This window comes from Xyrauchen texanus, chromosome 31, assembly GCF_025860055.1.
Source record: "Xyrauchen texanus isolate HMW12.3.18 chromosome 31, RBS_HiC_50CHRs, whole genome shotgun sequence".
Taxonomy (NCBI): Eukaryota; Metazoa; Chordata; class Actinopteri; order Cypriniformes; family Catostomidae; genus Xyrauchen; species Xyrauchen texanus.
This window is the reverse complement of record NC_068306.1, coordinates 40,325,222-40,352,107: the sequence shown is the minus strand read 5'-3', so window position 1 is coordinate 40,352,107 and position 26,886 is coordinate 40,325,222. Positions and strand designations below refer to the sequence as shown.

The 26,886-nt window shown below is 42.7% G+C and overlaps 1 protein-coding gene across 1 annotated transcript in view; it reads left to right on the top strand.

Annotated features, from left to right (window-relative positions):
* LOC127624553 (protein Jade-1-like) overlaps positions 1 to 26,886 on the top strand; it is a 141,425-nt gene that overhangs the window by 58,276 nt on the left and 56,263 nt on the right. Inside the window, exons 2-5 of the mRNA XM_052099325.1 lie at positions 437 to 500; positions 18,908 to 18,993; positions 20,178 to 20,335; positions 23,057 to 23,199. Coding sequence (XP_051955285.1) covers positions 437 to 500; positions 18,908 to 18,993; positions 20,178 to 20,335; positions 23,057 to 23,199 — 451 coding nt within the window. The remainder of the gene's footprint in view (positions 1 to 436; positions 501 to 18,907; positions 18,994 to 20,177; positions 20,336 to 23,056; positions 23,200 to 26,886) is intronic.

Here is a 26,886-nt window from a genome sequence, read left to right as displayed (position 1 = left end):
ATAACATTATTAATTGGTTACCACCATTTTTAAATATTGTTTTCACTCAAACAAATGAAAGTATCTTTATGCGCTTTCACATACAAACAAGCTCTTCTAGTAAAGCCGAGTGTGTCAATATCAAAACCAGTTGAAACACACAAAAAACTTTTATATGGGCCTAGACTATGCTGAATGACCTACTGAAATTTTTACAGAACCTGTCCTGGACTGTCCTACTGTATAGCACACATCATTTTGGTACTGTAAGACTTGGGCTATTTTAGGGTCACTTAGCCTAATTATATAATTTCTCGCTATAATACAAGGGAGTTTGTGATTTTTTGGGAGTATGTGTGGTTTGAGTTGGTTCTAAATATTTGCTTTTACTTCAGCTGCACATTCGCATGAGTTTTTCAGTGTGTGATTATACACTTCATGTCTTCTGTTCTGACAGATGGAGACTGAGCTTAAGAGGAGGAAATATTCTACCAGCAGCAACGATTCAGACACCACCGACAGTGAGTAACACACTCACATACCTCTTAAAGGGGCAGCTCTTCAAAAGTTCAATTCCGTCATCATTTACTCCCTCAAAAGTATTAGTACTTCAGTGCGAAGTTGATGCTAAAATAGAAAAGATGTCATGATACCTGTAACGATTACCCTGTCTTGTCTCACTGTTGCCCCCTTGTTTTCCATCTTGTCACTTTTGCACTTCTTAGTTTTCACTTTAGTCCCTTATTTAACTCCATAGTCCACCCTGTCTCGTTTCACTGTTGCCCTCTTGTTTACCATTGTTGTCACTTTTGCACTTCTTAGTTTTCACTTTAGTCCCTTATGTAATTCCATAGTCCTTGTTAGCGTTCGTGTTCACTGTTCATTGTTTACACCTGCCCTTGTTAATTTGCCTTTGGTTTCTGTTAATCACCTTGTTATCTTGTTTGAGTTCTGTTCTTTCATTGGCCACCTATCCCATGTTTGTGTATTTATACCCCGTGTCTTTGTTCTGTCTTTGTCGATCGTTGTTTGATGTTAGCCTGATGTGTGCTTCTCTCCCTTGTTCCCTGTTTGTCTCTACCGTGGTTACCTTAACTAGTTTATGTTTCTTTTCCCCATCGTGGGTTGTTCTTTTGTTCATTTGGTATTTTCTGACTAAATAAACTCAAACTGCGTTTGGATCCGCATCTCCTCGTCAGCCTCGTTATTCAAACGTTACAGAACGATCGACCGCACAATGGATCCAGCAGTTTTTCGGGCGAACTATGAACTGCTCAGCCTGAAGCAAGGGGACCGACCTATAGAAGATCACATCCACGACTTTCTGGCTCTGGCAAACGTTTCAGACTTCCCTAATTTCTCCCTGGTGGTCTTCTTCCGAGGCAACCTGAGTGACGGGCTGAAGGAGCGGCTGCCACCGCCAACGCGCGACTGGACGCTCCGCGCGTTCGTTGAGGAGACCCTACAGATCTGCGGTTCTCCCTTAACAGTGGACATCCTCGAGGAGAACCCCGTAGCGCCTCCCGCAGTATTGACCCTCCATTCACCCGTGGTTCGTCCTTTCACGCCAGTCAACGAGCCAGCGCGGTCCTCTTCGTCTGCCCGGAGGAGGAGGAGAAGACAGGCTTCCGCCTCCCGGCCCACGCCTGCCCCGGTCTGCGAGCCAGAGCCCACGCCTGCCCCGGTGAGCGAGCCAGCTGCCACGCATGTCACGGTGAGCGAGCTAGAGCCCACGCATATCACCGTGAGCGAGCCCGAATCCTCGACAACCACGGTAACCCAGCCAGAGCCTGTAGCCTCAGACGTCAGTGAGCCAGTGCCGCTAGCCTCAACCGTCAATGAGCCAGTGCCGCAAGCCTCAAACGTCAATGAGCCAGTGCCTGTAGCCTCGACCGTCCCTGAGCCAGCGCCTGTAGCCTCGACCGTCCCTGAGCCAGCGCCTGTAGCCTCGACCGTCCCTGAGCCAGCGCCTGTGGCCTCGACCGTCCCTGAGCCAGCGCCTGTGGCCTCGACCGTCCCTGAGCCAGCGCCTGTGGCCTCGACCGTCCCTGAGCCAGTGCCAGTAGCCACGACCGTCCAAGAGCCAGTGCCCAAAGCCACGACCGTCCAAGAGCCAGTGCCAGTAGCCGTGACCGTCCAAGAGCCAGTGCCAGTAGCCGTGACCGTCCAAGAGCCAGTGCCAGAAGCCTTCACCGTCCAAGAGCCAGTGCCAGTAGCCATGACCGTCCAAGAGCCAGTGCCAATGGCCGTGACCGTCCAAGAGCCAGCGCCTCTCGAGCCCCCTAGGGTTCCGCCTCCCAAGTCTCTCAAGTCTCTCGAGTCTTCCAGGGCTCCTCCTCCCGAGCTTTCCAGAGCTCCGCCTTCCGAGTTTCCCGAGCTTTCCAGAGCTCCGCCTTCTGAGTTTCCCGAGCTTTCCAGAGCTCCGCCTTCCGAGTTTCGAGCTTTCCAGAGCTCCGCCTTCCGAGTTTCCGAGCTTTCCAGAGCTCCGCCTTCCGAGCTTTCAGGGCTCCGCCTTCCGAGTTTCCGAGCTTTCCAGAGCTCCGCCTTCCGAGTTTCCGAGCTTTCGGAGCTCTGCCTTCCAAGTTTCCCGAGCTTTCCAGAGCTCCGCCTCCCGAGCTTTCCAGAGCTCCACCTCTCAAGCCTCTCGAGCCTTCCAGGGCTCCGTCTCTCAAGCCTCCCGAGCTTTCCAGAGCTCCGAGCTTCCCAGAGCTCCACCTCTTAAGCCTCTCGAGCCTCCTAGGGCTCCACCTCTCAAGTCTCTCGAGTCTTCCAGGGCTCCGTCTCTCAAGCCTCCCGAGCTTTCCAGAGCTCCGCCCTCCGAGCTTCCCAGAGCTCCACCTCTCAAGCCTCTCGAGCCTCCCAGGGCTCTGCCTCTCAAGCCTCTCGAGCCTCCTAGGGCTCCGCCTCTCAAGTCTCTCGAGTCTTCCAGGGCTCCGTCTCTCAAGCCTCCCGAGCTTTCCAGAGCTCCGCCCTCCGAGCTTCCCAGAGCTCCACCTCTTAACCCTCTCAAGCCTTCCGGGGCTCCGCCTCTCAAGCCTCTCGAGCCTTCCAGGGCTCAGCCTCTCGAGCCTCCCAGGGCTCCGCCCCTCAAGCCTCTCGAGCCTTCCAGGGCTCCGCCCCTCAAGCCTCTCGAGCCTTCCAGGGCTCCGCCCCTCAAGCCTCTCGAGCCTTCCAGGGCCCCACCCCTCAAGCCTCTCGAGCCTTCCAGGGCTCCGCCTCTCGAGCCTACCATGGCTCCGCCCCTCAAGCCTCTCGAGCCTTCCAGGGCTCCGCCCCTCAAGCCTCTCGAGCCTTCCAGGGCACCGCCCCTCAAGCCTCTCGAGCCTTCCAGGGCTCCGCCTCTCAAGCCTCTCGAGCCTTCCAGGGCTCCGCCTCTCAAGCCCCTCGAGCTTCCCAGGGCTCCACCCTTCAAGCCTCTCGAGCCATCCACGGCTCTGCCTTCCGAGCCTCCTCCCGAGCCTCCTGCGGCTCCGCCTCCCGAGCCTTCTGCGGCTCCGCCTCCCGAGCCTTCTGCGGCTCCGCCTCCAGAGCCTCCTGCGGCTCCGTCTCCTGTGCCTTCCTCAGCTCCGTCCCCGGAGCCTTCCAGGCCTCCGCCTCAAGAACTGCCTACGGCGCCACCGCCCTCAGCTCCGCCTCCTGAGCCTCCAGAGCCTCCCTCTGCTCCGCCTCCTGAGCTTTCCAGGGCTTCGCCCCCCGAGCCTCCTACGGCTGAGCCTCCAGAGCCTTCTAGGGCTCCGCCTCTAGAGCATCCTACGGCGCCACCTCCCTCGGCTCCACCTCCAGAGCCCTCCAGGCCTCCGCCTCTAGAACCTCCTTCGGATCCGCCTCCTGAGCCTCCCTCAGCTCCGCCTTCTGAGCCTTCTACGCCATCGCCTCCCCCGGCTCCACCTCCCGAGCCTCCCTCAGCTCCGTCTCCCGAGCCTTCCACGGCGCCACCTCCCAAGCCTTCTACTGCTCCGCCCCCAGGGTCTCCTGCGGCCCTGCCTATGCCTCCTGCGGCGCCGCCACCCAAGTCTTCGACTGCCCCGCCTCAGAGGTCCTCCTTGGCTCCGCCTCACGTGGCTCCGCCAGCTCCCCCAGTGGCCACACCTCCCAGGTTCCCTGAACCAGCCCTTGCCCTGTGGTCATCTCCCAGGTCCCCTGAACCGGCCATTGGCCCACGACCACCTCCCAGGCCACCGAAGCCGGCCTCTATCCTGTGGCCTCCTCCCAGGCCTCCTGACCCGGTCCCTGTCTTGTGGCCTCCTCCCAGGGCTTCTGACCCTGTTCCCGTCCTGTGGCCTCCACCCAGGCCTCCTGCCCCTGTTCCCGTCCTGAGTCCTCTCTCCTGGCCTCCTGACCCAGTCCCTACCCAGTGGATGTCCACCAGGCCACCTGACCCTGGTCCCTTGACACACCCCCATAGACTGCTTGCCTGCCCTCTCGGCCTCCATGGTCTACCTGTCTACCCTCTCCACCTCCCTGGACTGCCTAATGGCCCCCGTGGACTGTCGCAGTGCCCCTTGTACCCCGTGAACTGTCTCTGTGTGTTTGCCCCTGGTGCCCTCATTTTGTTTTTTTCTTTGTGGGTCTTTTTGTCTTTTGTGTTTTTTTTGTTGTTTTGGATCGTCTGGTATCCGATCCTTAAGGGGGGGGGGCTATGTAACGATTACCCTGTCTTGTCTCACTGTTGCCCTCTTGTTTACCATTGTTGTCACTTTTGCACTTCTTAGTTTTCACTTTAGTCCCTTATGTAATTCCATAGTCCTTGTTAGCGTTCGTGTTCACTGTTCATTGTTTACACCTGCCCTTGTTAATTTGCCTTTGGTTTCTGTTAATCACCTTGTTATCTTGTTTGAGTTCTGTTCTTTCATTGGCCACCTATCCCATGTTTGTGTATTTATACCCCGTGTCTTTGTTCTGTCTTTGTCGATCGTTGTTTGATGTTAGCCTGATGTGTGCTTCTCTCCCTTGTTCCCTGTTTGTCTCTACCGTGGTTACCTTAACTAATTTATGTTTCTTTTCCCCATCGTGGGTTGTTCTTTTGTTCATTTGGTATTTTCTGACTAAATAAACTCAAACTGCGTTTGGATCCGCATCTCCTCGTCAGCCTCGTTATTCAAACGTTACAATACCACTGCTTCTATCTGCAGTACCAGTAATTCGATACACGCATGCAGTCCTTTCAAGTGCTCGCACAAAAATTTCAATTGAATGTGTAAAGCAATACACTGGAAGCTGAACTTTAAAACATGGAATTCTGAAAAAAAAAAACAGACTTTATTAGAGCCCTACATAAAGCATTCAGCCTTCTAAGAGATTAATAATATTTTTTGAAGGTCACTAAAAACACAGTATATAGTAATTTCTAGGCCCTTGCAACATAAAGTCAACTTCAGTAAATTAACTGAAAGTACAACAATAAATAATATTGTAACAAAATAAAAAAGAATGAAAAAGTGGATGTGGCAGGGCGGAGAGCGGGGCCAGGTCGTGATTATACACACCCGGTCCCTTATCAGGCTAATCAAACCTCCAAGAGGGATAAAGGCCAACTGCGGAAGATGGTGCGGGAGAGAGAGATAGGTTACAGACATGTCCGTCGTGTGGGTGTTTTGTCTTTTGTTTAAATTTATCATTAAAATATTATTTATATTGCCAAGCCGGTTCTCGCCTCCTCCTTTCCATTGAACTGCGTTACAGTGGAAAATGTGCTGCTTTTTGGGGGAGCATGTCAATGTTTGGACATGACAATTTAGGCATAAAAAAAACAACAGTGTTTTTCTTGGGTCACAGTGTTCTTTGTGGTGACTGACAAATACAGTCATCTGTCACTAATTTTGAGGGAGGACCCAAACGCAGAGGGAAATTAAAGGGCTTTATTACAAATAAACCAAAAAACAAACAAAAATAAAATCTCACAATGGAGAAAAAAACACAGAACAAACCAGATAACTGACCAAAGTTACAATAACAGACTGGAACCAACCAATTGGGAAGACACAAATCAATCAGGCAGAAGACTGAACACTAGAGGAGCTTCTAAATGGAAAGATAATAGGAGGCAGGTGCCGCAGATAACGAGCAGGGTGGGGTAACGGGCAGTTGTCAGGATCAACAGAGCTAGCATTCTCCACGTGGTACCTGCAAACAAGAGGAAGAGGGTAAAACACAGAAACAAGCACACATAAGAAACAAACAGGCAGAGGAGGCTGCCATGATCCTGCCACAACAAGAATTAACAGACAAAAGTGGTAGAATCATCCACTTGATCGAAGTTGGTTTATAACATACAGTATATAACGTTATTCATTGTATTTTATATTTACATTGGATGAAAGATATTTTAAGTATATGGTACGGAGCCCCTGAAGTGACTTGTGCAAAAAAAAAAAAAAACATCACAGAGACTTTCGCGTGAAACTTTTCACATGAAACCGTTCGCGTGCGCATGTGAAACCGTTCGGGATATGAAAAAGCAGAATGTTATGGACTGAGAGTCTCAGTCACCATTCAAATTCACTGCATCAATATTCTTTAGAATGAATGTGAATGGTGACTGAGACTCTCAGTCCATAACATTCTGCCTTTCATTTCCTTTTGTGCCCTACACAATGATTTAGGAACAATGTGAGGGTGAGTAAATGGCAGAATTTAGATTTTTGAGTGAATTATTAATGTAAAAGTTTATGACTGTTGAAGTAACAAACTTGCTCACAGTTTAATTTTAAACTTTGAAATAATTGAATAAACACTTTCACAAAAATATTACATAAGTATGAATATATATATAAATATACATAATTTTTTTATCTGGATCTAAGATAAAAGAAACATGCTAAGCACAGGTTATAATGAGGTTAATATGTCATTCCTTAAATGCAAGTACAAGTCTATTGCTTGATTACTGTCCTTTGGAAGATTAAAGCGTGTCTCAGCCATGACAGTATTACAAATGTCATAGACAGTAATGTCTTTGTATTGAAGGCCAAGTTTAAAATATATCTCTATAAATGAATGAGCATCCATGCTCTCAGTATCTTTGAGTAAATGAATGATGGCAATGACGCAATCGGAAAAGAGTTATACACACACCGGAAACTGTAACGTGTGCGCACGCCAAAGTCTCTGTGATGGTTTTTTTGTTTTTCACAGGTCACTTCAGGGGCTCCGTAATATGTAACCTTTTTTAATTTGACACATTTTTACTTAAAGCTTCTGTGTGAAGTTAAACTACACCTAATTAGCACCTTATGTAATTTAATTAACACCTTAACAATTGTTTGTTTCCTACTCTATTAAGAACCTGATGAAAGGAAAACAATATCTGTTATAATTTAATTAATCTTTGGGAATATCTGAAGGCAAACAAGGCTAGTCCTTCTTTCGAACACCATTCTAACAGAAAGTTCGGTTACAATGCAACCTTTGTTCTCTGAGTGAAGAGACTATCTCTCCACACTGTTACATATTCCATATGTACGGGGAATGACACACCGGGTCAGGTGACATTGAAACTCTTTTTAACCCTCTGGGGTAGATGGACGCGCTGGCACGTCCTGCTGGATTTCTTTTCGTCATTACAGCGTAAACAACATAAAATACTGTCATTTTTGGGTATACAGATAAGCGTAAGACATCATTAGAGACTATAAAGGGTCTACTTTTATTTGTGTACCCTCACAATAACAAAAATACCTGCTTTTGTAAAATAAAGAAAATAAAAAGGGTGAGCTTACAGCAGTCTCTGTGTTCACAAGCATATATCTGAAACGCGTCAAAAAAATGAACTGAAACTCTGCGAATACTTATCACACAAACATGAAACATATGTATAAAGAAAGCTTAAAATTTCTAAACAATTCAAATGTAAAACAAAAATTCTCCTGCAATGTAATCTGTAAGAAACAAAGCGATGTACAGTTTCACCTGGCTCATCTAATTATCCCTAATGTGATCACACCCACAGGCAGAGGGCGCAATTCATAAGGCAAATGGTGAACGCCGCGGACTGTTCCTTAAAAAGCATCTAGTTCATTCACTTTTCTGTGCGTTTTAAAGATCGCAAGATACACAGGCGAGGAAACTCCTGGATAGTGACGAAGAGTTAACATTTTCTTCAGAAGAAGAGCGGGACACAGATGAACGTTTGTATTTTGAAGAGTGACTTGATCCAGCCGAGGATACAATTTCGGATGAGTAAGTCGTTTCGTTTTCATTAGTTGACATGCTATTTTATATAAACATGTACATATTTTACAAGTTGGGACTCTTTCCAGACTTGCCAGCCAGGATTCAGAGTATTGACATTTTAAATATGTCCTAATAAGCAAGTTTTAGTTACATTTAAATGCTGTTTCGGCTGAAGCAGGTATTTAAATTGTATGCTGTATAATACAAATATGATATGTAATATGATATAAAAATAATATGAATGTTTAGATTATATTTTAACTAGTGTTTATGCTGCCTTATTATCATCAACAAAGCTTGTGCTTGCAAATATGTGTTCAGGTTAAATGAGTAAAATGCACTTTAAATATGCCCATATTAGAAAATCAGCATATTATAATGATATCTGAAGGATCATGTGACACTGAAGACTGCAGTAATGATGCTAAAAATTCAGTTTTGATCACAAATTGCGTTTTAAAATATATTCAAATAGAAAACTGTTTACAATATCACTGTAGTCTTGCAGTCACAATGCAGTCTTGAGCAGAAGTGACTTCTTTTAAATGTAGTGTAGGTCTAAAATTAAGTAGAGTCTTTATGTAAAGAAAATGTATAGTCAGATTACTTCTTTTACTTGATTTTGATCATTAAGTCTCCTCTCATTCATTCTCTTTGTCACATTCCTCATTGATAGGCCCAAGGGAGGGGTCTTTTGTCTCCTCAGGTGTGAATTACAATCAATATTCATGATAGTTCACGCCTCCTCGCAGATGACCTTTCTAACACTAAAAGTGTCTCACAAAAGTTCAATTACTATATTGTTTTGTATGAATGAGTGATCAGGATGGTTTTCACATAATTTTGTAGCAAAAACTCTAGGCTACAAGATCCAGTTCTCAAAAGGCTTGTGGACAAATGTTTAGTATGTGTATATGGCTTTATTTCAATGACTTTTTTTTTTTTTAAAACCTTGCATAAACCATCTGAAAAATACAAACATGTACACACATGTTGCTCACATATTATTGTAGCCCAGTTTGTGTTGAATACAGTGTTATCAGACTTAAGCCATTAATATGTTTTTAAGCAACTGAAAATAGCACAAATGTCAATAGCACACGTCAAACACTTCTCCAGGGCCCAAAACACCCTCAGACCACAGATGGTTAAGACAGTCCAGCTGTGCTGGTTGTGGCCTAATTAGTGCCCTATAAAGCACCTTTTTTGGCATGGAGTTACTGCTTTGTATTGATCGGAACATGTCTCTGAGCGGCCTCACGGTGGAGAGAAAGTCTCTTCACTTCGAGAACAAAGGTTACATTTTAACCAAACATTCTCTTTCGTATTGAAATGATCTCTTTACTCTGTTATATATACCATACGAGGAAACTCTGTAAGACACTCTGTACAGAGACAGTACATTTCAAAACTGGGTAAGACCAAGCAAATTATATACAGTTGAAGTAAGCGGTTTATATACGGCAAAATATTTAAACTCAGTTTTTCACAATTCCTGACATTTAATCTTAGAAAACATTCCCGGACTTTGGTCAATTAGCTTTTATTTCTTTCATCACATTCCCAGTGGGTCAAAAGTTTACATACACTTTGTTAGTATTTGGTAGCATTGCCTTTATATTGATGAACTTTGGTCAAACGTTTTGGGTATCCTTCCACAAGCTTCTCAAAATAAGGTACTGGAATTTTGGCCCATTCCTCCAGACAGAACTGGTGTAATTGAGTCAGGTTTGTAGGCCTCCTTGCTCTCAAATGCATTTTCAGTTCTGCCCACAAATTTTCTTTCGGATTGTGGTCAGGGCTTTGTAATGTCCTCTCCAATACCTTGACTTTATTGTCCTTAAGCCATTTTGCCACAACTTTGGAGGTATGCTTGGTGTCATTGTCCATTTGGAAGAACCTTTTGTGATTGAGCTTCAACTTTCTGGCTGTCTTGAGATGTTGCTTCAATATAGCCACATAATTTTCCTTCCTTGCCATGTATTTTGTGAAGTGCACCAGTCCCTCCTGCAGCAAAGCACCCACACAACATGATGCTGCTAGGTACATTGCCTGGTGCAATTATTACAAGCCATGGTGGTAGGGCACTGCCAATGTCTTGCCAGCCTGGCAAATGCCAAGGCCTATATGGAGGGATGAAAGGCCATCGGCCCACCATACACAAGGCTTGATAGCAGCTGAACTTAGAAATGAGTTGCTACTTGCACCAATTCCCAAAAGGGCTTCCTACTTGTTGATATATGCTGCACTCACTGTGCTTTCTGTTTGGTGTGCTTTCTGTTTCCAGGTGTGGCAAATGTTGCAGCCTCAGAAACCACAAGTGCCACTTCCAGATGGGAATCTGAAAGTATGTGTCTTTGCGGTTGACAGTTGTGCTTTAGCACCCCAATCTCGTTTGGGGACGAGAAAATTATTTGAGTTAAACTCGGCCTGATGGTTGCCTTTTCCCTCTTCCCTTATTGCCTTTTTTTTGAGAGAAGTGAGGTAACCTGCGTACAGCATCTCCCTGAGCAGCATCCATTTCTCTGGACCATTGAGGCAGCCTGGTAAGAGGAGCAACCCGGTAAAACTACAACCGGTAACCCTGGGGCATGGTTGAAAAGTCCCAGGGACTTGGCCTCCGTGCTGCCCATGCTTCAACCCATACTATGGGGGAGTGAGGGTAGCCTGAGTGTAGTGTCCCATCAGGAACAAGGTGGCGGACCCAAGGGCCCTTGGCTCCGGCTGCTATCCTTTTTTTTTTGCCCTGCCACTGAGTCCGCTCTCTGCAAAATGACACAAGCTGAGGCCTACGATCTCTAGGACCCAATAAGGCTCTTATTTAGGGTCTAGGGGCTGAAACATTCTATGGCTACCTCTGTGCTGACCACCTTGAGAACTCCCTAGCATACCGCCGATCCTTCTGGGCCTGCTGTAGTAGTTGAAGTGCCTCTGGTCCAAGAGACACTTCAACTGTAGCCAAGACTGTGACAACCACATGTGATGTTGCGCTATTCACAGGGATGACATAGCTCTCCCTGTGGCCTCAGCCTTTTTCTTCATTACTGTAGGAAGGACAGATGAAACCTACCGAAGTCCTCCTGTTTCTCCTTAGCTTTATGGGATAATTAACCCAGGTTAAAGGAGAGAATGGCACCAGTGTTGGCCAGCTTTGTTTGTATGGCCATGGCCTTGTGCATCTTAGACAACAGGCCATTGAGGCTGTTGGAGCAGCAAATTGTTTTCGTACCACTGCCTCAATGTCTGGGATGAGGGGAACCTTAAGCAGGCCAGACAGAGCCTCTGCCTGTCTGGGGGAAAATGGGGGGCATTAGGATCTTCATGCATAGGAATGATAAAGGCCTTAGCTACTCATCCAATAACCTCCTTAAATTAAGAGCAACTCCTGGCTCAGCTGCCACTGTGTCCTGTACAATGTGCTCTTCCATAAAACCCTCCTCATCGCCAGAGGGGAACAATGTTAATAAATCAATTTCCCCCTCTGGAGTCTCATTTTTATGCTCATTTTAAGGGAAATAACACCTCGCGGAGAGAGCTCCTGTGGCCGAAGCTACAGAGATTAGTTCACTCTCCGTCTCAGTAGCGTACGTAATCTGATCCTTCCAACGGGTGAATATCCGTAAAGCCGCAGGTCCAGACGGCATTTCGGGCCATGTGTGCGAAACCAACTGGCTGGTGTTTTTATTGACTTTTTCAACCTTTACCTCTCCTTGTCTGTAGTCTCCACACGCTTTAAAACGTCCACCATTTTTCCTGTACCAAAGCAATCCAAAATAACTTGCTTAAATGACTGGCGTCCTGTTGCTCTGACCCCCTTCATCAGCAAATGCTTTGAGCGCTTAATCAAAGATTACATCTGCTCTGTGCTGCCCACCTCACTGGACTCACTGCAGTTTGCATACCGCAATATCCGCTCCACTGATGATGCCATTGCATCTACACTACACACTGCTCTCTCCCACTTGGAAAAAAGGAACACATGTGAGAATGCTGTTTGAAGACTACAGCTCACCATTCAATACCAAAGTGCCCTCTAAGCTTGATATGAAAATCCGGGCTCTGGGCTTAAACAGCTTGCTGTGCAGCTGGATCCTGGACTTCCTGTCAATCAGATGCTAGGTGGTTAGAATGGGCAGCATCATATCATTACTGACCCCCAACACTGGAGCCCTGCAGGGCTGTGTTCTCAGCCCAGTCCTGTATTCCCTATAAACACATGACTATGTGGCAACATATAGCTCCAATGCCATCATTAAGTTTGCTGACGATACGACGGTGGTAGGTCTGATCACTGACAATGATGAAACAGTCTACAGAGCGGAGGTACATACTCTGACTCGCCGGTGTCTGGAGCTCAACATCAGCAAGACCAAGGAGCTTGTGGTGGAAAACACAGAGAACACAGCCCCATTATCATCAATAGAGCACTGGTGGAGAGAGTCAGGAGCTTCAAGATCCTCATCTCCACATCACTGAGGAACTCACACGGTCCATCCACACTGAGGCCGTTGTGAAGAAGGCTCGAAAGCCTCTTCTTCCCGAGACAGCTGGGGAAGTTTGGAATGAACCACCACATCCCCACACGGTTCTACACCAGCACTGTAGAGAGCATCCTGACTTTAAGCAAAGACCTGGAATCTGCCTGACACATAACCGGAGGTGAGTTTCCCTCCTTCCAGGACATTTATACCAGGCGGTGTGTGAAAAAGCTTGGAGGATCATCAGAGGCTGCTCTCACTGCTGCCATCAGGCAGACAGTATTGCAGCATCAGGATCCATACCAGCCAACTTCATGACAGCTTCTTCTCTCAAGCAATCAGTCTTTTGAACTCTTGTTCGATCACAATACATGTATCAGCACCACACTTTATTAGTCTCAGACTAGACTCAAATTTTATACTTATTATATATTTAATATGTTATTATTTCATGAGCACAGCTTTTCTCATGTTGTTTAATGGCACATATTCAACAGAATTATCTCTAATATGTTTGATACATGTTTAAATAATTGTAAGTAGTTTATACATTTTCCAAAACATTTGAAAATTTTGTTAAAGTCTGGTTTGTTACAATTTGACACGTTTTTGTCATTTTGCACATTATGGTCAACTAAAAAAATATTTTGTCAACTAAATTTGTTAACTTTTTAACCACACCTCCCGTCTTCATTGATCGAACAAACAGATATTCTGGCCCCCAACTCATTGTCAAGTCAATATTGTTCTGTCGGGCTGAACGGGTTGCTCAAAACAAACTTTTTATATCGCCACAGAGACACAGTATTTACAGTTTCTGAGAAAATTAAGCTATGAATGGCTTATTTAAAGTTGACTGCATATTAAGCCGTGATAGTAGAAAAGGGAGGCGGGTTCCAATTAAATATTTTTATTTATTTCAAAAATACACAGAACCGAGAATAACACAACACATACACATTGAATCAACATTTAACCCCCACTAATATCCCTCCCCAATCACCAACCCCACCCTGAACGAACAGCCCTGTGGTCACATATAATAATACAAACACACACACAAAAAGAAGAAAGTAAAAAAGAAAATTTTAAAAATACATAATTCAACTAAACTTCTCTCTCCCCATCCCCTCCCAGAGAGTCCCCCAAAAATGTGGAATAATTACCCAATTTCCTAACAAACAAGTCCCAAAACATCACAAATACAACTCCTTCAACCACAATTTTCAACCACAATTTTGGAAAATAACACCCCCCCCAAAAGACATGGGTTGTGTCCATCTTCTGATTGGCATCACCAGCAGATCGATATGTCTTTTAAGACCAAGCCTATACAATCAAGAGGGGGTCCAACAGAATCTATGCAAAATCTTGAATTGCATAAGGCGAACCCTTGCATCTCTCAATGCAGACTTCCTCTCATAATCTCTTGAGAGAAGTTGAAGCTCCATCCCCCAGACTCTGAAATAGCAGGGAGTAATACACTACTGCTTTTGGAAAAGGTCAGGAGGCATCAATCACCTCTCCCAGAGTATCTGCCGCTTTAGGGGGATGTGTGCTACTCCCAAAAACAATACAGAGCACGTGGAGCAGCTGTAAATACCTATAGAACTGATATCTGGGAATCCCAATATGTTGAACCAAATTTTCAAAAGATCTCAGAACTCCACTCTCATATAGGTCACCCAGTGTAGTAACCCCCCTCACATTCCACTCTGACCCCTTTGTCCATACCGAGTGCGAATGCAAGATAATGGGGTGTAACTTAACTTCTGCGATTAGTTTGATAGAAAGGCTTTGCAATGGTAAACTGGGGGCAATAACTTCCTGTTCAATACAAACCAGGGAGGGGCTCTTTCAGGTAGAAGCGACCAATGAGCCAAGTGTCTAAAGTCTGAATGCATAATAATAAAACAAAATCTTGGGTAGGCCTAGTCCACCTTTGTCAATTGGCCTATGTTACTTATTAAAATGTAATCTAGGATGCTTACCATTCCAAATGAAGTACTTCGCTATGCTATCAAATTGCTTTAAGTAAGAGTGGGGGACATCTACAGGGAGAGGTTTTACATTTTTGGAACTCATTTTAATAATATTAACCTTCCCAATTATAGATAAATGTAATGAACCCCATCTGCCCATACCGCTCAAAAACCTTTTTATTAAGGGGTCAAAATTAATGCCCAAATACTGAATGCACTGTACACTGTCAGACCCAAAGCTTCGGATTTAGACCAACTGTATCCTGAAAACGTAATATTCCCAAGGAATTAATAATTAAGGCATAGATCTAATGGGGTCAGAGACAAATAATAAAATATCATCTGCGTAAAGCAAAAAGTTTATGTGCCACATCTCCTGCCACCACCCCTAGAAATCATCTTTCCTTCTTTGCATGGCTGCTAATGGTTCCAGGGCCAGACAGAACAATAATGGGTAAAGAGGGCAACCCTGCCGGGTGCCCCTATCCAGAGTAAAATAATTTATTTGTTTGTACCTCGGACCGGAGTCTGATCATTCACCACTGACTACATGATATTGATGAAATGCCTAATGTTATCAGGAGAGCTGAGGCGCCAAATAAACCCCAACTGATCTATTTGTATTAGAGATGTCATATCTTTACTTAAATAATTAACCAGAATTTGACAATATTTTAACGTCTAGCTGGATCAAGGAAATTGGATGGTAACTCTTACACTCCTTTAGATCTTTGTCCTTTTTAAGAATCAGACTAATCCGGGTTTTGTCATGGTTGGTGGAAGCTTTCCATTGTTTAATGATTCCCTGTAAACTACTAACAAAAGTGGAGCCTATTCTGTAGCAAAAGATCTAAAAACTTAAGCGGCAAAACCATCTGGTCCCGGAGTCTTGCCTGTAGGCAAGGCCTTAATTACCTCGCCAAGCTCCTCCAAGGTTATATCAGAATCAAGAGATTTTTTTATTTATTTATTTATTTTTTTTCATTCGTAAGTTTAGGGAGTTCTAATGGTTCTACAAAGTTTCTGATGTCTTCATCAGTAGATGTTCTGGAAGAAACACTATATTTCTTACGTTTATAAGAAAATAAATAACATTCCCTCTCTTTATGGGGGCCCAACCCATTCACTTTCCACGTTGAGAGAGACATATTAGAAAAAAGATTGAGTCCAATACAAAATTATGAAGACCACATTCCAACATTAGTGACCCAATCAAACCCCGAACTTCCTCCAGAACCAAACAAATGGGAAAAAAATATGCATTAACCCTGCATATGCCTACGAGACTTCCCATGACAACTTTGCCATCAGATTGCTTGCAAACTCCAGTCAATAGGAGGCATAAGCACAAAGAACATGTAGATTCATCCACATAACTGTTCCGAAAGAGTGTTATTCCACAAAACAAACTCCAGCCGCTAGTGGAACCAGCACAAAAAACAAAACAAAAAAAAAAGGCTGTTCAGTTTCCTTGGGCATTCTTTGAATCGATCACGTTTCTCTCTTGTCGAATTTGCAAAGTCTGGGAACAAGAAAATGCTGTGGTTCTTCCAAGAAAGCCTTCCTTTACTCCTCGTGCTTGATTTCCAGCTTATGGCCTGTTATGTCGAGCAGAGTTGGGAAGAGCTCGTTTAGGAATTTCACCAAATCTCTGCCTTCATTCTTAGGATTTCAAACAATTCAGACATTGTTTCGCCGGTTATGATTCTCAATGTCTTCCAACTTTTCTCAAATGTGTTCCAAGACCACCTTGGTTGCTAGCAGATTAGCAGCTAATTCCATATCCGATGACTCCAGATAATCGATACGTTTCTCGATGTCCCCCACTCTTGTAACCAACTCAAGATCCTTCGCAACGAGCTTCGCTAGCATTGCCGACATGCTCGACAGTTGACACCGTATCTCTCCCGCCACACCATCCAAACTGAGTCCCTGGTCTGCGGCCCTGTCGGGGGTGTTCAGCTTGAGCACATAAGTGTTTTTTAATGTCTTCAGAGCCCGAGGGTTTTGAATTCTTTGACGTATTGTCTTCATAGAACAGTAATTGAGTGTATTGAATCTCACTGGTTTATGACACAAAGTATTAATAACTAGCAAAGTGCACAGAGCTTGCCGTTCACACGTCCGACCCTTGCATGGAGACATGCGACCCCCTGAACATGGACTGCTGTGCTTTTGTCTAGCTATACAAAAAAAGACAACAATAGCTTAAAAATAATTCTGTCAATTCTGTCAATCATCAGTCACTTTTACTCATAATTCATCCAGCCCCTTTCTCTCCTTGTTAAATGAGATCACTGTACTAGATGAACAACATGCCAATCCTCTCCTTCAGCTGGTCAGCAGATGCTGATCCTCGCTTGTTCACGAATCAAATGGGAGAACGGGCATGTCTGTTTGTTGGTTAAGCCAGTGATATGCTTCTTCACAGCTTGCCCTCCAATTCTATTGGTAGAGTTGAGGTACTCAAGTTCGGACTCGAGTCCGAGTCACAAGTTAAATTTTAATGGACTTGTCATGTACTCAGATGCATTTTTATTCGGACTTTGACTCGGACCTGAGCCTTTGAGTCCATGGCATTTGATTTATGATGCAATGAACAAAATAAATAAATAAAAATAGTGAAACCGTAAAATAGCGAAATAGCGAAACAAATGGCGACTCTGACTGCAAGCATTTGTAGCACTCCCTCATGTCGTAGACGTAGCCAGAGTTTGTTTCACTGTGTTGATCAAACACACCTGCAGAGCGGCACACTCAGTTAACCAACATGCTTGAATGTTACTACGGAGACTGCTGTATAACATTGATTGCCGAGGTGGCTGGCATGGCAAACACATAAAGACAGGTATGAAGCCAATGTACTAGAAACTATAAGGCAGCTTCGTACGACACGGGACCTGACAACTGGTAAAATCATACACACCGTTTGTGCAGCCAAAACGGTACTCGCATCATGGTTTCATCGTGGTTAAGAACTTAATTAAGTCAAGTCACCCACATCATGTCTCTCACAGTTTAATAAAACAACATATCAAAATAAAAATTCAGAAGAATATTATTAATATTGAGCGATGAAGTCTTTTTAGATGTAATGTATCCACACATGTAGGCATCTGTAGTCTCTTGTGGTCCACACAATGTTGACAACTTAAACTGGCCCTTGATGAATTAACTGTAACTTTTTAAATAGTCGGGGAAAGACTGCTACTCTGAATAACAGATAAACGGCACCTTTTTATTGTTTTTCTATTTTGAAAGCATTGAAGACCTGCTTTTATTTTACTTTTTTTTTCCCCACCATAAAATGCACAATGAAATATAAAGTAATTTTTTTTTATAATTTAATTATAGAATGGGTGACCAGACATCCCAGTTTATTACACAGGACAGTCACCGTTTTTGGTAGGGTCACAGATTTATTTTTCTTCTTAAATTAAATCTCCCCATTGTCCTTCTTGCTATTGTCTCTTGTTATTGTTTGCAGAGAAGAAAATTCATTATACATTCATTCAAGTCTTCAGCAAACCAGCTGAAATGTATCTGGTTACCATGGCAATGATGTCATGCACTTGGGATGATGTCATCCTGTCAGTCAGCATAGATGCCCAAAATAATGCAAAAATGTGTTTTCAACAATGAGCTGAAAGAAGCCGATCCATGTGAAAGTGTAAGCGGGGTATTTTCTTAATGTTAATTTACCCCACGAGCACGGAGGTAGATCAGACAAGTGTCACATTCAGACAGCGAAACTGCACTTTTTACATGATACAAGCACTTAAGGAATATTCTGGGGTCAACACAAGTTAAGCTCAATCGACAGCATTTGTGGCATAATGTTGATTACCACAAAATTCGGACTCTACTCTGACTCGGTCTTAATTTTGTAAAAATATTTTAATTTGAAAACCATGTGCATTTATAGTTGTTGTTGTTGTTGCTATTTTGTGTCTTTGAGTTGAGAAATACACATTTCAGCATTATCAGTAATCTATTTGTGCATTTTCCTTGATAACCAAGCAAGTTGACTCATGATACGATTTGTTTATTATATCGCAATCACATATCACAATATTAACCTCAATAATCGCAATATGACATTTTCACCAAATCGTGCAGCCCTAGTCTTAACAGTTGGGAAAAGCCACCAAAGCATTCTCACTCTTAAAACTAGTGCAGTGCTGCCACTGAAGCCCTCCTAAATAGGGTCTAACAACACCAATGGTGCCATAAAAATGTATGTTGTATTGCATTTTAACTGGATGGGATTTCAGGCATGACACTTTTTTCTTGTAGGTCATGTGACGACCTGGTCGCGGTCGTCTAAGAACATGGGAACCAAGAGCACATGGAGTCGCCTTGAGCAGAAGAAACCATCAGAGGTGGGAAATGCTGTTTCATTCATAAAGTTCACCCAGACCAAAAGAAACTCCACCACTTTTTAATGATTGACTAAAAAAACACAGGGACACAGTGGAGAGTTTCCTGAGAGGATTTTTATGGCCCCCAGCTGAGTCTGTTTCCTCAAGGTTTATTCTCTCAACTGACTAACAATGAATGGTATTTTTATTCCCAGAACCCAACTGTTGCACTTAAAGTACTGGTGCATTCCAAAATATAACAAAACATGTACTTATTTCAAGTGTCGATCTCTGAAGTACCTCACCACAGTGATTACACACAACAGCAGTCTGTCAGGTAACACAAGGTCGAGGGAACTGAAGACTGAGGAACAAGGAACAAACGTATTTCAAGAAATGAAATCCAAAGAACAGAAAGTATTCCAACAATGGTGTCAGTAATACACAGAGACACGGGAGACACAGAGAACAAGACTAGTGAACTCGCATCCAAAAACTGAGCCATGAACAATCAAAAAACAGTAACTTAAGTTCAACTCTAAAAATGAGGTGAATTGAATCATGAGAGACAAGCATGGGAAACATAGGGAGAACACAATGGCGACATGTAGTAAACAAAGTAAAACATGACAAGACCAAAACACTGAGACAGTCTTACATTATAGGGACAACTACAAATTGAGCAAAACACTCAGATATGCAGCATTTTCTCCCATCAAATTATCTGCATCCTGTGAGCTGATGTTAAAGTTGAATGGAAATTAAAGTTGTGTGAAATGGGAATCAGCTGTGCAAAGTCCTGACAAACAGCTGCATGCACAATTATGTACTCCTGTCATGAGGTTGTTATTTAAAGCAAACAGGTTTTGCTGCTTACATTGAAGCGTTAAGTGAAATAATTTACCCAAAAAGGAAGATTCTGTCGTCCTTTACTCTTTCTTCCATGGAACACAAAGGTAGATGTTTAGCGGATTGTACAAGCAACTACAGCAGACAGTGACTAGTGGCTGTCAAGCTCCAAAATGCTACATTGATGCATAACGCACGAGTTGCCTCAGTTCTTTTTAGTACACTGTTTGTATTCTGTTTGTACACCAGACTAGCATTTTACTATTCAATTTAAACCATGTATTATGTTGTAGATCTTAAATAAGTTCCAGGCCAACTAGTGAAAAAGTTATATGACTTAACCTATCTTCTTGCAGGTGTTTAGGACGGACTTTATAACAGCCATGAAGTTGCCTGATTCAGCACAGTTAAGTCCAGAGGAGTTTTATTTCCTGTCAGACCCATGGAGGCAGGAGTGGGAGAAGGGTGTTCAAGTCCCAGCCAATGTGGAAGCCATTCCTGAGCCTTTGGTCAGGTGAGATTCAGCTCTACCAAACAATCATCATCACAGCAGTGCTACTAACTTCACTGAAGTGCTCAGTAGTGTGAGAAGTATAGCTTGTACTAGGGCTGCACAATTAATCATATTTTAACCGCGATCACGATTTCTGCCTCTCACTGTTAATTAAGCATAATTAGTGAGTTTGCAAACAGACATTATCTGCCAGGTGAAGTTGCAAATTGTTGTTCGTTTTCATTATGGGTTGTGTCTACAGATGATAGACCAAATCACAAGCTCTTTCGTAGTCCATTTTCACCTCACCTGACCAATCAGGCTCTCCTCAGAAGTTCACCACTGGCCAATCACTGTTTCACTTTCGAGCACATGATGAAATACAGAACCTCAGATGTTTACGAGTACTGTATGTGAATCGCTCTGATCTGTAGTGTTTTACACTTACTCCGTACACAAATAAAGATAATGATACTGTGGCAGTGGGGGCATGGTCAATCGCCCGTCCGGGGGAGAAAGCTGTAAGGGCGCTTGCACCTGAGCTAAATTATGTCTAACACCTGTCTCTAATTTCAGTGAGCACAGGGAGAGTGGCATAAAAACGGCCACAGAACCTCCAGCCAGAGAGAGAGACACGCGTTAGTCTAGTATTGGCGTGTTACGAGAACACAGCAAGAGTGTTGCATGACGATTGAGAAGTTTATGTTTTCTGTTAATTGTAAAGTTGTGATCACTGCTGTGGCCATTAAACCCTTACTTGAGAAGAGCACTTACTTACAGATACTAACAGAGTTAAAACTTACGGTTGGACATTTGCGTAATTCCAAATATGTTTGTCCATAATAAGTGTGTAAACAAATCTAAAGTAACCCTATGGTACCAAGGTTGTCTGGAGCGAGGAGGAGATAAACCTCTGCTGGTAAGACACAGAAACAACACATTTATTTGAGCCTTTCTTGAAAAAAAGGCTCAAATAAAGGGCCAGTTGGGAGTATTTGGCCTGGACACCCCTACTCTTTTCAAGAAGTGTCTTTGGATTTTTAATGAACACAGAGTCAGGTCCTTGGTTTAACATCTCATCCAAAGGACGGTGACTTTTTACAATATAGTATCCCCATCTGTATACTGGGGCATTAGGACCTGCACAGGTCCGTAGTGTGAGCACCCCCTGCTGGACTCCCTAATACCTGTTCCAGCTGCAACCTAGTTTTCCCAGGAGGTTTCCCATCCAGGTACTGACCAGGCTCAGTGCTGCTTAGCTTCAGTAGGCAACCAGTCTTGAGCTACAGGGTGATATGGCTGCTGACAATATTAAGTAATAATAATTCATATCATACATTACTGCAGGATATGGGAATATAATAATGTTAATTATAATGGTTAATTCTAATCATTTAAAGTTTGGATCTTAAAAGAGGATGCAATTGTAAACTCATTAGAGAGTTACTGCTTTTATTAGCAGTAAAGATTGGGCAAAACATGAATCATTTACTAGTTTGTAGTTCTAACAATTGTTCAACATGAGAGCTACCATTTAATGTAATTTTATGTTGTTTTTTTTTTTTGTTCTTTTAGAATCCATATCCAAGAAGAGGCAGTACCAATTTTGTTTTTTTGTTCAAATTGTGCAGCCCTGTAATATTTTTCTTTTCTTCAAATGACAGAATAATCATGAGTAATAATCGTGATTTTAACATTTTTAGCAAAATAATCATGATTGTTATTTTCACCCTTTTGTGCAGCCCTAGCTTTTTTCGTTGTGCAGTGATGTAGTGTGACAAAATGTAACATTGCTCTTTTTATAATATTTAGCTGAGGCAATGATCAAACATTCTTATTATAGCCTAATGGCCATTCTCATTCTTAAATGAAGTATTGGAAAGTCTGATTAATTTTAGTGACTGTTCATATAAATGAAGTATTGGAAAGTCTGATTAATTTTAGTGACTGTTCATATAAATGAAGTATTGGAAAGTCTGATTAATTTTAGTGACTGTTCATATAAATGAAGTATTGGAAAGTCTGATTAATTTTAATGACTGTTCATATAAATGAAGTATTGGAAAGTCTGATTAATTTTAGTGACTGTTCATATAAATGAAGTATTGGAAAGTCTGATTAATTTTAGTGACTGTTCATATAAATGAAGTATTGGAAAGTCTGATTAATTTTAGTGACTGTTCATATAAATGAAGTATTGGAAAGTCTGATTAATTTTAGTGACTGTTCATATAAATGAAGTATTGGAAAGTCTGATTAATTTTAGTGACTGTTCATATAAATGAAGTATTGGAAAGTCTGATTAATTTTAGTGACTGTTCATATAAATGAAGTATTGGAAAGTCTGATTAATTTTAGTGACTGTTCATATAAATGAAGTATTGGAAAGTCTGATTAATTTTAGTGACTGTTCATATAAATGAAGTATTGGAAAGTCTGATTAATTTTAGTGACTGTTCATATAAATGAAGTATTGGAAAGTCTGATTAATTTTAGTGACTGTTCATATAAAGACGATATGTTCATATTATTCCCTGTTTTGTTTTTTTTGGCAGTACACAAAACAACATTCATACACAATAATTTTTAGAAAAGAACATACTATTTAGTTACATGTTGCTGTTCATTAGTGTTTTTGGTCAGTTGCATAACAACTTGGTTATTAAAAAAAAATTATAATAATGAAGAAACCTGTAACAGGTGTGGTAGTCATGTGAGTGTAAATGTGCGATTGTTTTTCAGAATGCTTCCAAAGGCCAGTGGAATCCCATTCTTCTCACCCACTTTGGATTCACGCGGGCTCACCGAACCACTTAGTCGATATGATCTGGATGATCTGGATGTGGCCTGGCTTGAACTGGTTAATGCTGAGTTCAGACAATTAGGTAAGATTGATTTATGAGGTAATGTTTCTTTTACAAGGTAAGAAAGTTTGGCAATGAAAACTAAATAAAAATTGATTTGCCAAAACCATGTTACTAGCGTTATCATGAACAAATGCAATTACTTTCTCCGAGCTTGACAGAGAAAGGTAGTTGGCTATGCATCTTTAAGGTAGTTGGCTATGTTCACAGCGGTGTGTCGTTCGCCAACATTGCACGTCTCTAATAATGAACTATGTATTTCCCATTCAGCAATGTAATGGCAAGTTAGTGTAATATAGGATTCCGTGGTCAGCGAGGTCCGTGAGTCCGTTGTGATAGCCATCTTCGCTGTCTTTGACAGTCTGTCTTTCAGGGAAGAAGTCTTTTCATATAGAGCATCTATTCTTCCCGTGACTGTTTTGCGTGATGGGACGTTATACTGGGGCTCAACGTAATGCATCAAATCTTTAAACCCTTCTCCTTCGATGAAACTAATGGGCAGCAAATGTTTCGCTACCATTTCGGTGATTAGTTGTGTACATTTTTCAGCTCTGGCTGCGTTGCATTTCTGTCTGACGGTAAAAGATGCGATGCTCGTCTGAGTTGCCTCTCTGGTATCACAAGATATTTTATGTACAAATACTAGATGATAACGCATTGTACTTGTGGTAGATTTGTGTGACAGCTTGGCGCTGCACATCTTGCATTGAACTGTATTTTCATCTATTTTGTCGAAATGAAGCCAGACATCGCTACGCAACTTTGAAGCCATCTTTCTCTCTGTTCTTCGGTCTGGGCTTTGGACCGCATGCTCTGGCAACGCTAACCAATCAGAGCTCAAGGTGCCGCCCAACATTTTTCTATATCCAATCAGAAAAAAGAGAAATATTTTGTTTTTATGATCGATCTTCGCTGTCACGTTCAAGTTCTCGAGTACTCAAGTACAATTGCCCATCCCTAGTATATATTTGTGTGTGTGGTTGTGTGTACAGTATATATATATATTCGGATGCACCGAAATTTCGGCCGCCGAAAATTTTCGGCCGAAAATGGCACTTTTGGTTTTCGGCCGAAAGAGAAAAAAGGCCGAAAATATGAGCCGAAAATATATACCTCCTCGCCCCGCCCCTCAGTGCTCTGATTTCACTCTGGATCGATCTAGCCCTTATCACGGCGCTACCAAACAAAGGCCGATCATGTCAGCGGTGTTTCTGATAAGGACATCACATTTGCGATCTGCAGTGTTTGTTCAGCAGAACTTTCAAGATATATATATATATATATATACACACACACACACACACACAGAGTACAGTTCTACAGGAAAGCCCCCCGATCCACAGCAGTACCACAACTAGCGCAGCTACAACACAACTTGAGACGTATCTAGCTGAACTACCCGTTGCCAGAAGCGACAATCTCCTTGACTACGGTCGCATAAACAAAGACCGCTTTCCTTTGCTTGCACGGATTGCGCACAGGTATTTATCTGCCCAAGCACCAGCACAGAGAGTGAGAAACTGTTCAGTGCAGCATCTCATGTTCTTGATGAGCTTTCTGACAGGAGAGACTGTCAGAAAGTTTAGCAACTTTTGTTCTTGAAGAGAAACCTGTCACTTGTAGTTAAATAGAAAGCAGTCCAATATGATGTGAATAGCAATTACATTACACTTGTTCTTCACTTGAGGATACATCTGTCGTTTACAGTTGAGGTTGGATTTAGTTCAATTACTGCCGTTTTGCACAATAATGTTCACCTAAAGTGTACATACATTTACATAAACAAAATAGAGCACTGATCTATATATATATAATTATATATTATAGTTATAGATCAGTGAAATAGAGGCCCTCTGCCATTCTGTGTTCTTCCTTTTTGTTTTAAAATGACTGTTGCATATTTAAACTTTCATTCATTAAAAGTTCATTACTTGACTGTTGTTTTGCATATAATAGTTTTCTAAAACTTTACATTATTTGGATAATTGTTAATAAAATCTAAAATTAGATTTTTACAGAACTGAATGAAGAATAATATTTAATAATGTTTTAATATATTTTTTGTCCAATATTGGTGTTACTTTCAATAAAAGTGTGATTTATTTTATTGGTTTGTAGTTTTTCAATTCAGATTCATTAAATTCATGAAATTAATGAAAAAGTATAATATTAATACAATTATACACAAATTATTATTTTTGTTTTTCTTAAATGGGTAAAAAAAAAAAGAAAAAAAAAAAGTAAGTTTCGGTTTCGGTTTTCGGCCAAGTGCATCCTGGATTTTCGGTTTCGGCCCAGAATTTTAATTTCGGTGCATCCCCAATGTATACAGGTGCTGGTCATATTATTTAGAATATCATCAAAGTTGATTTATTTCAGTAATTCCATTCCATCCAGTATTGACATGATCAACATGGCGCCGCAGATGGCTGCCTCGGTGTGGAGCTCTTCAATTCTTTTGTTGTTTTTGTTAGTTTGTCCTGTGTTTAGCAATCTTTTACCCAATCAGTTTTACCAGGGACGAACTGCTGAACATTCGGCAGCACATACCAGATCATCTTTTCCCGGTTTTTCAATATTCGGACGTTTTGCTGGACATTTTAGTTGGAGGCGCTGCTGTGTCGTTTAGATGCGTTACTGAGGCGCAGGCGAGGAGACGAGCTGGCGCGCTGGTTAAACTCCATCAGCGCGGCGTTCGAACAGCACTGCCGAGCATTCATCTCGCAAATCTCCGCTCTCTTCCCAACAAAGCGGATGAACTACATCTCCTCACACATACTAATAAGGACTTTTCAAACTCTGCTGCACTGTGCTTCACTGAAACCTGGCTGAGTGAAGCCATTCGGACAGCGCATTACATCTGCCGGGCTTCCAGCTGTTCAGAGCGGATCGCATCGCGGAGTTAACGGGAAAACGAGAGGCGGTGGAACATGCTTTTACATCAACGAAAGTTGGTGTACAGATGTAACAACACTAAAGAGGATGTGCTGTCCTAATCTGGAAGCGCTCTTTATTAACTGTAAGCCGTTCTACTCGCCGCGGGAGTTTTCTTCGTTTATTCTGGTGAGTGTTTACATTCCTCCTAACGCGTCTGGGAACTTAGCGCTGCAACAGCTGGCTGATCAAATCTCAGACACAGAACAACTATACCCGGACTCAGTTATTATTATTCTTGGGGACTTTAACAAAACAAATCTCACACGCGAACTGCCCAAATACAGACAGCACATTACATGCCCCACCAGAGACAGGAATATATTGGATCACTGCTATACAACATTAAAGGATGCATATTGCTCTGTCCCACGTGCAGCTTTGGGAGTCTCTGATCACTGTCTGGTTCATCTTCTCCCGACCTACAGGCAGAAATTAAAATCAACAAAGCCAGTTGTAAGGACTATAAGGAGATGGACTATTGAAGCAGAGCTGGAACTACAAGCCTGCTTTGACTGCACTGATTGGAGTGTTTTTGAAGCTGCAGCTACAGACCTGGACAAGCTCACAGATACTGTTACATCATACATCAGTTTCTGTGAGGATATGTGCATCCCTACTAGGACAATTTTGTCATTCAACAATGATAAACCATGGTTCACAGGGAAACTCAGACAGCTTTGTCATGCCAAAGAGGAGGCTTACAGGGGTGGGGATAGAGTCTTGTATAATCAGGCCAGGAACACACTGAATAAGGAAATCAGAGTGGCTAAA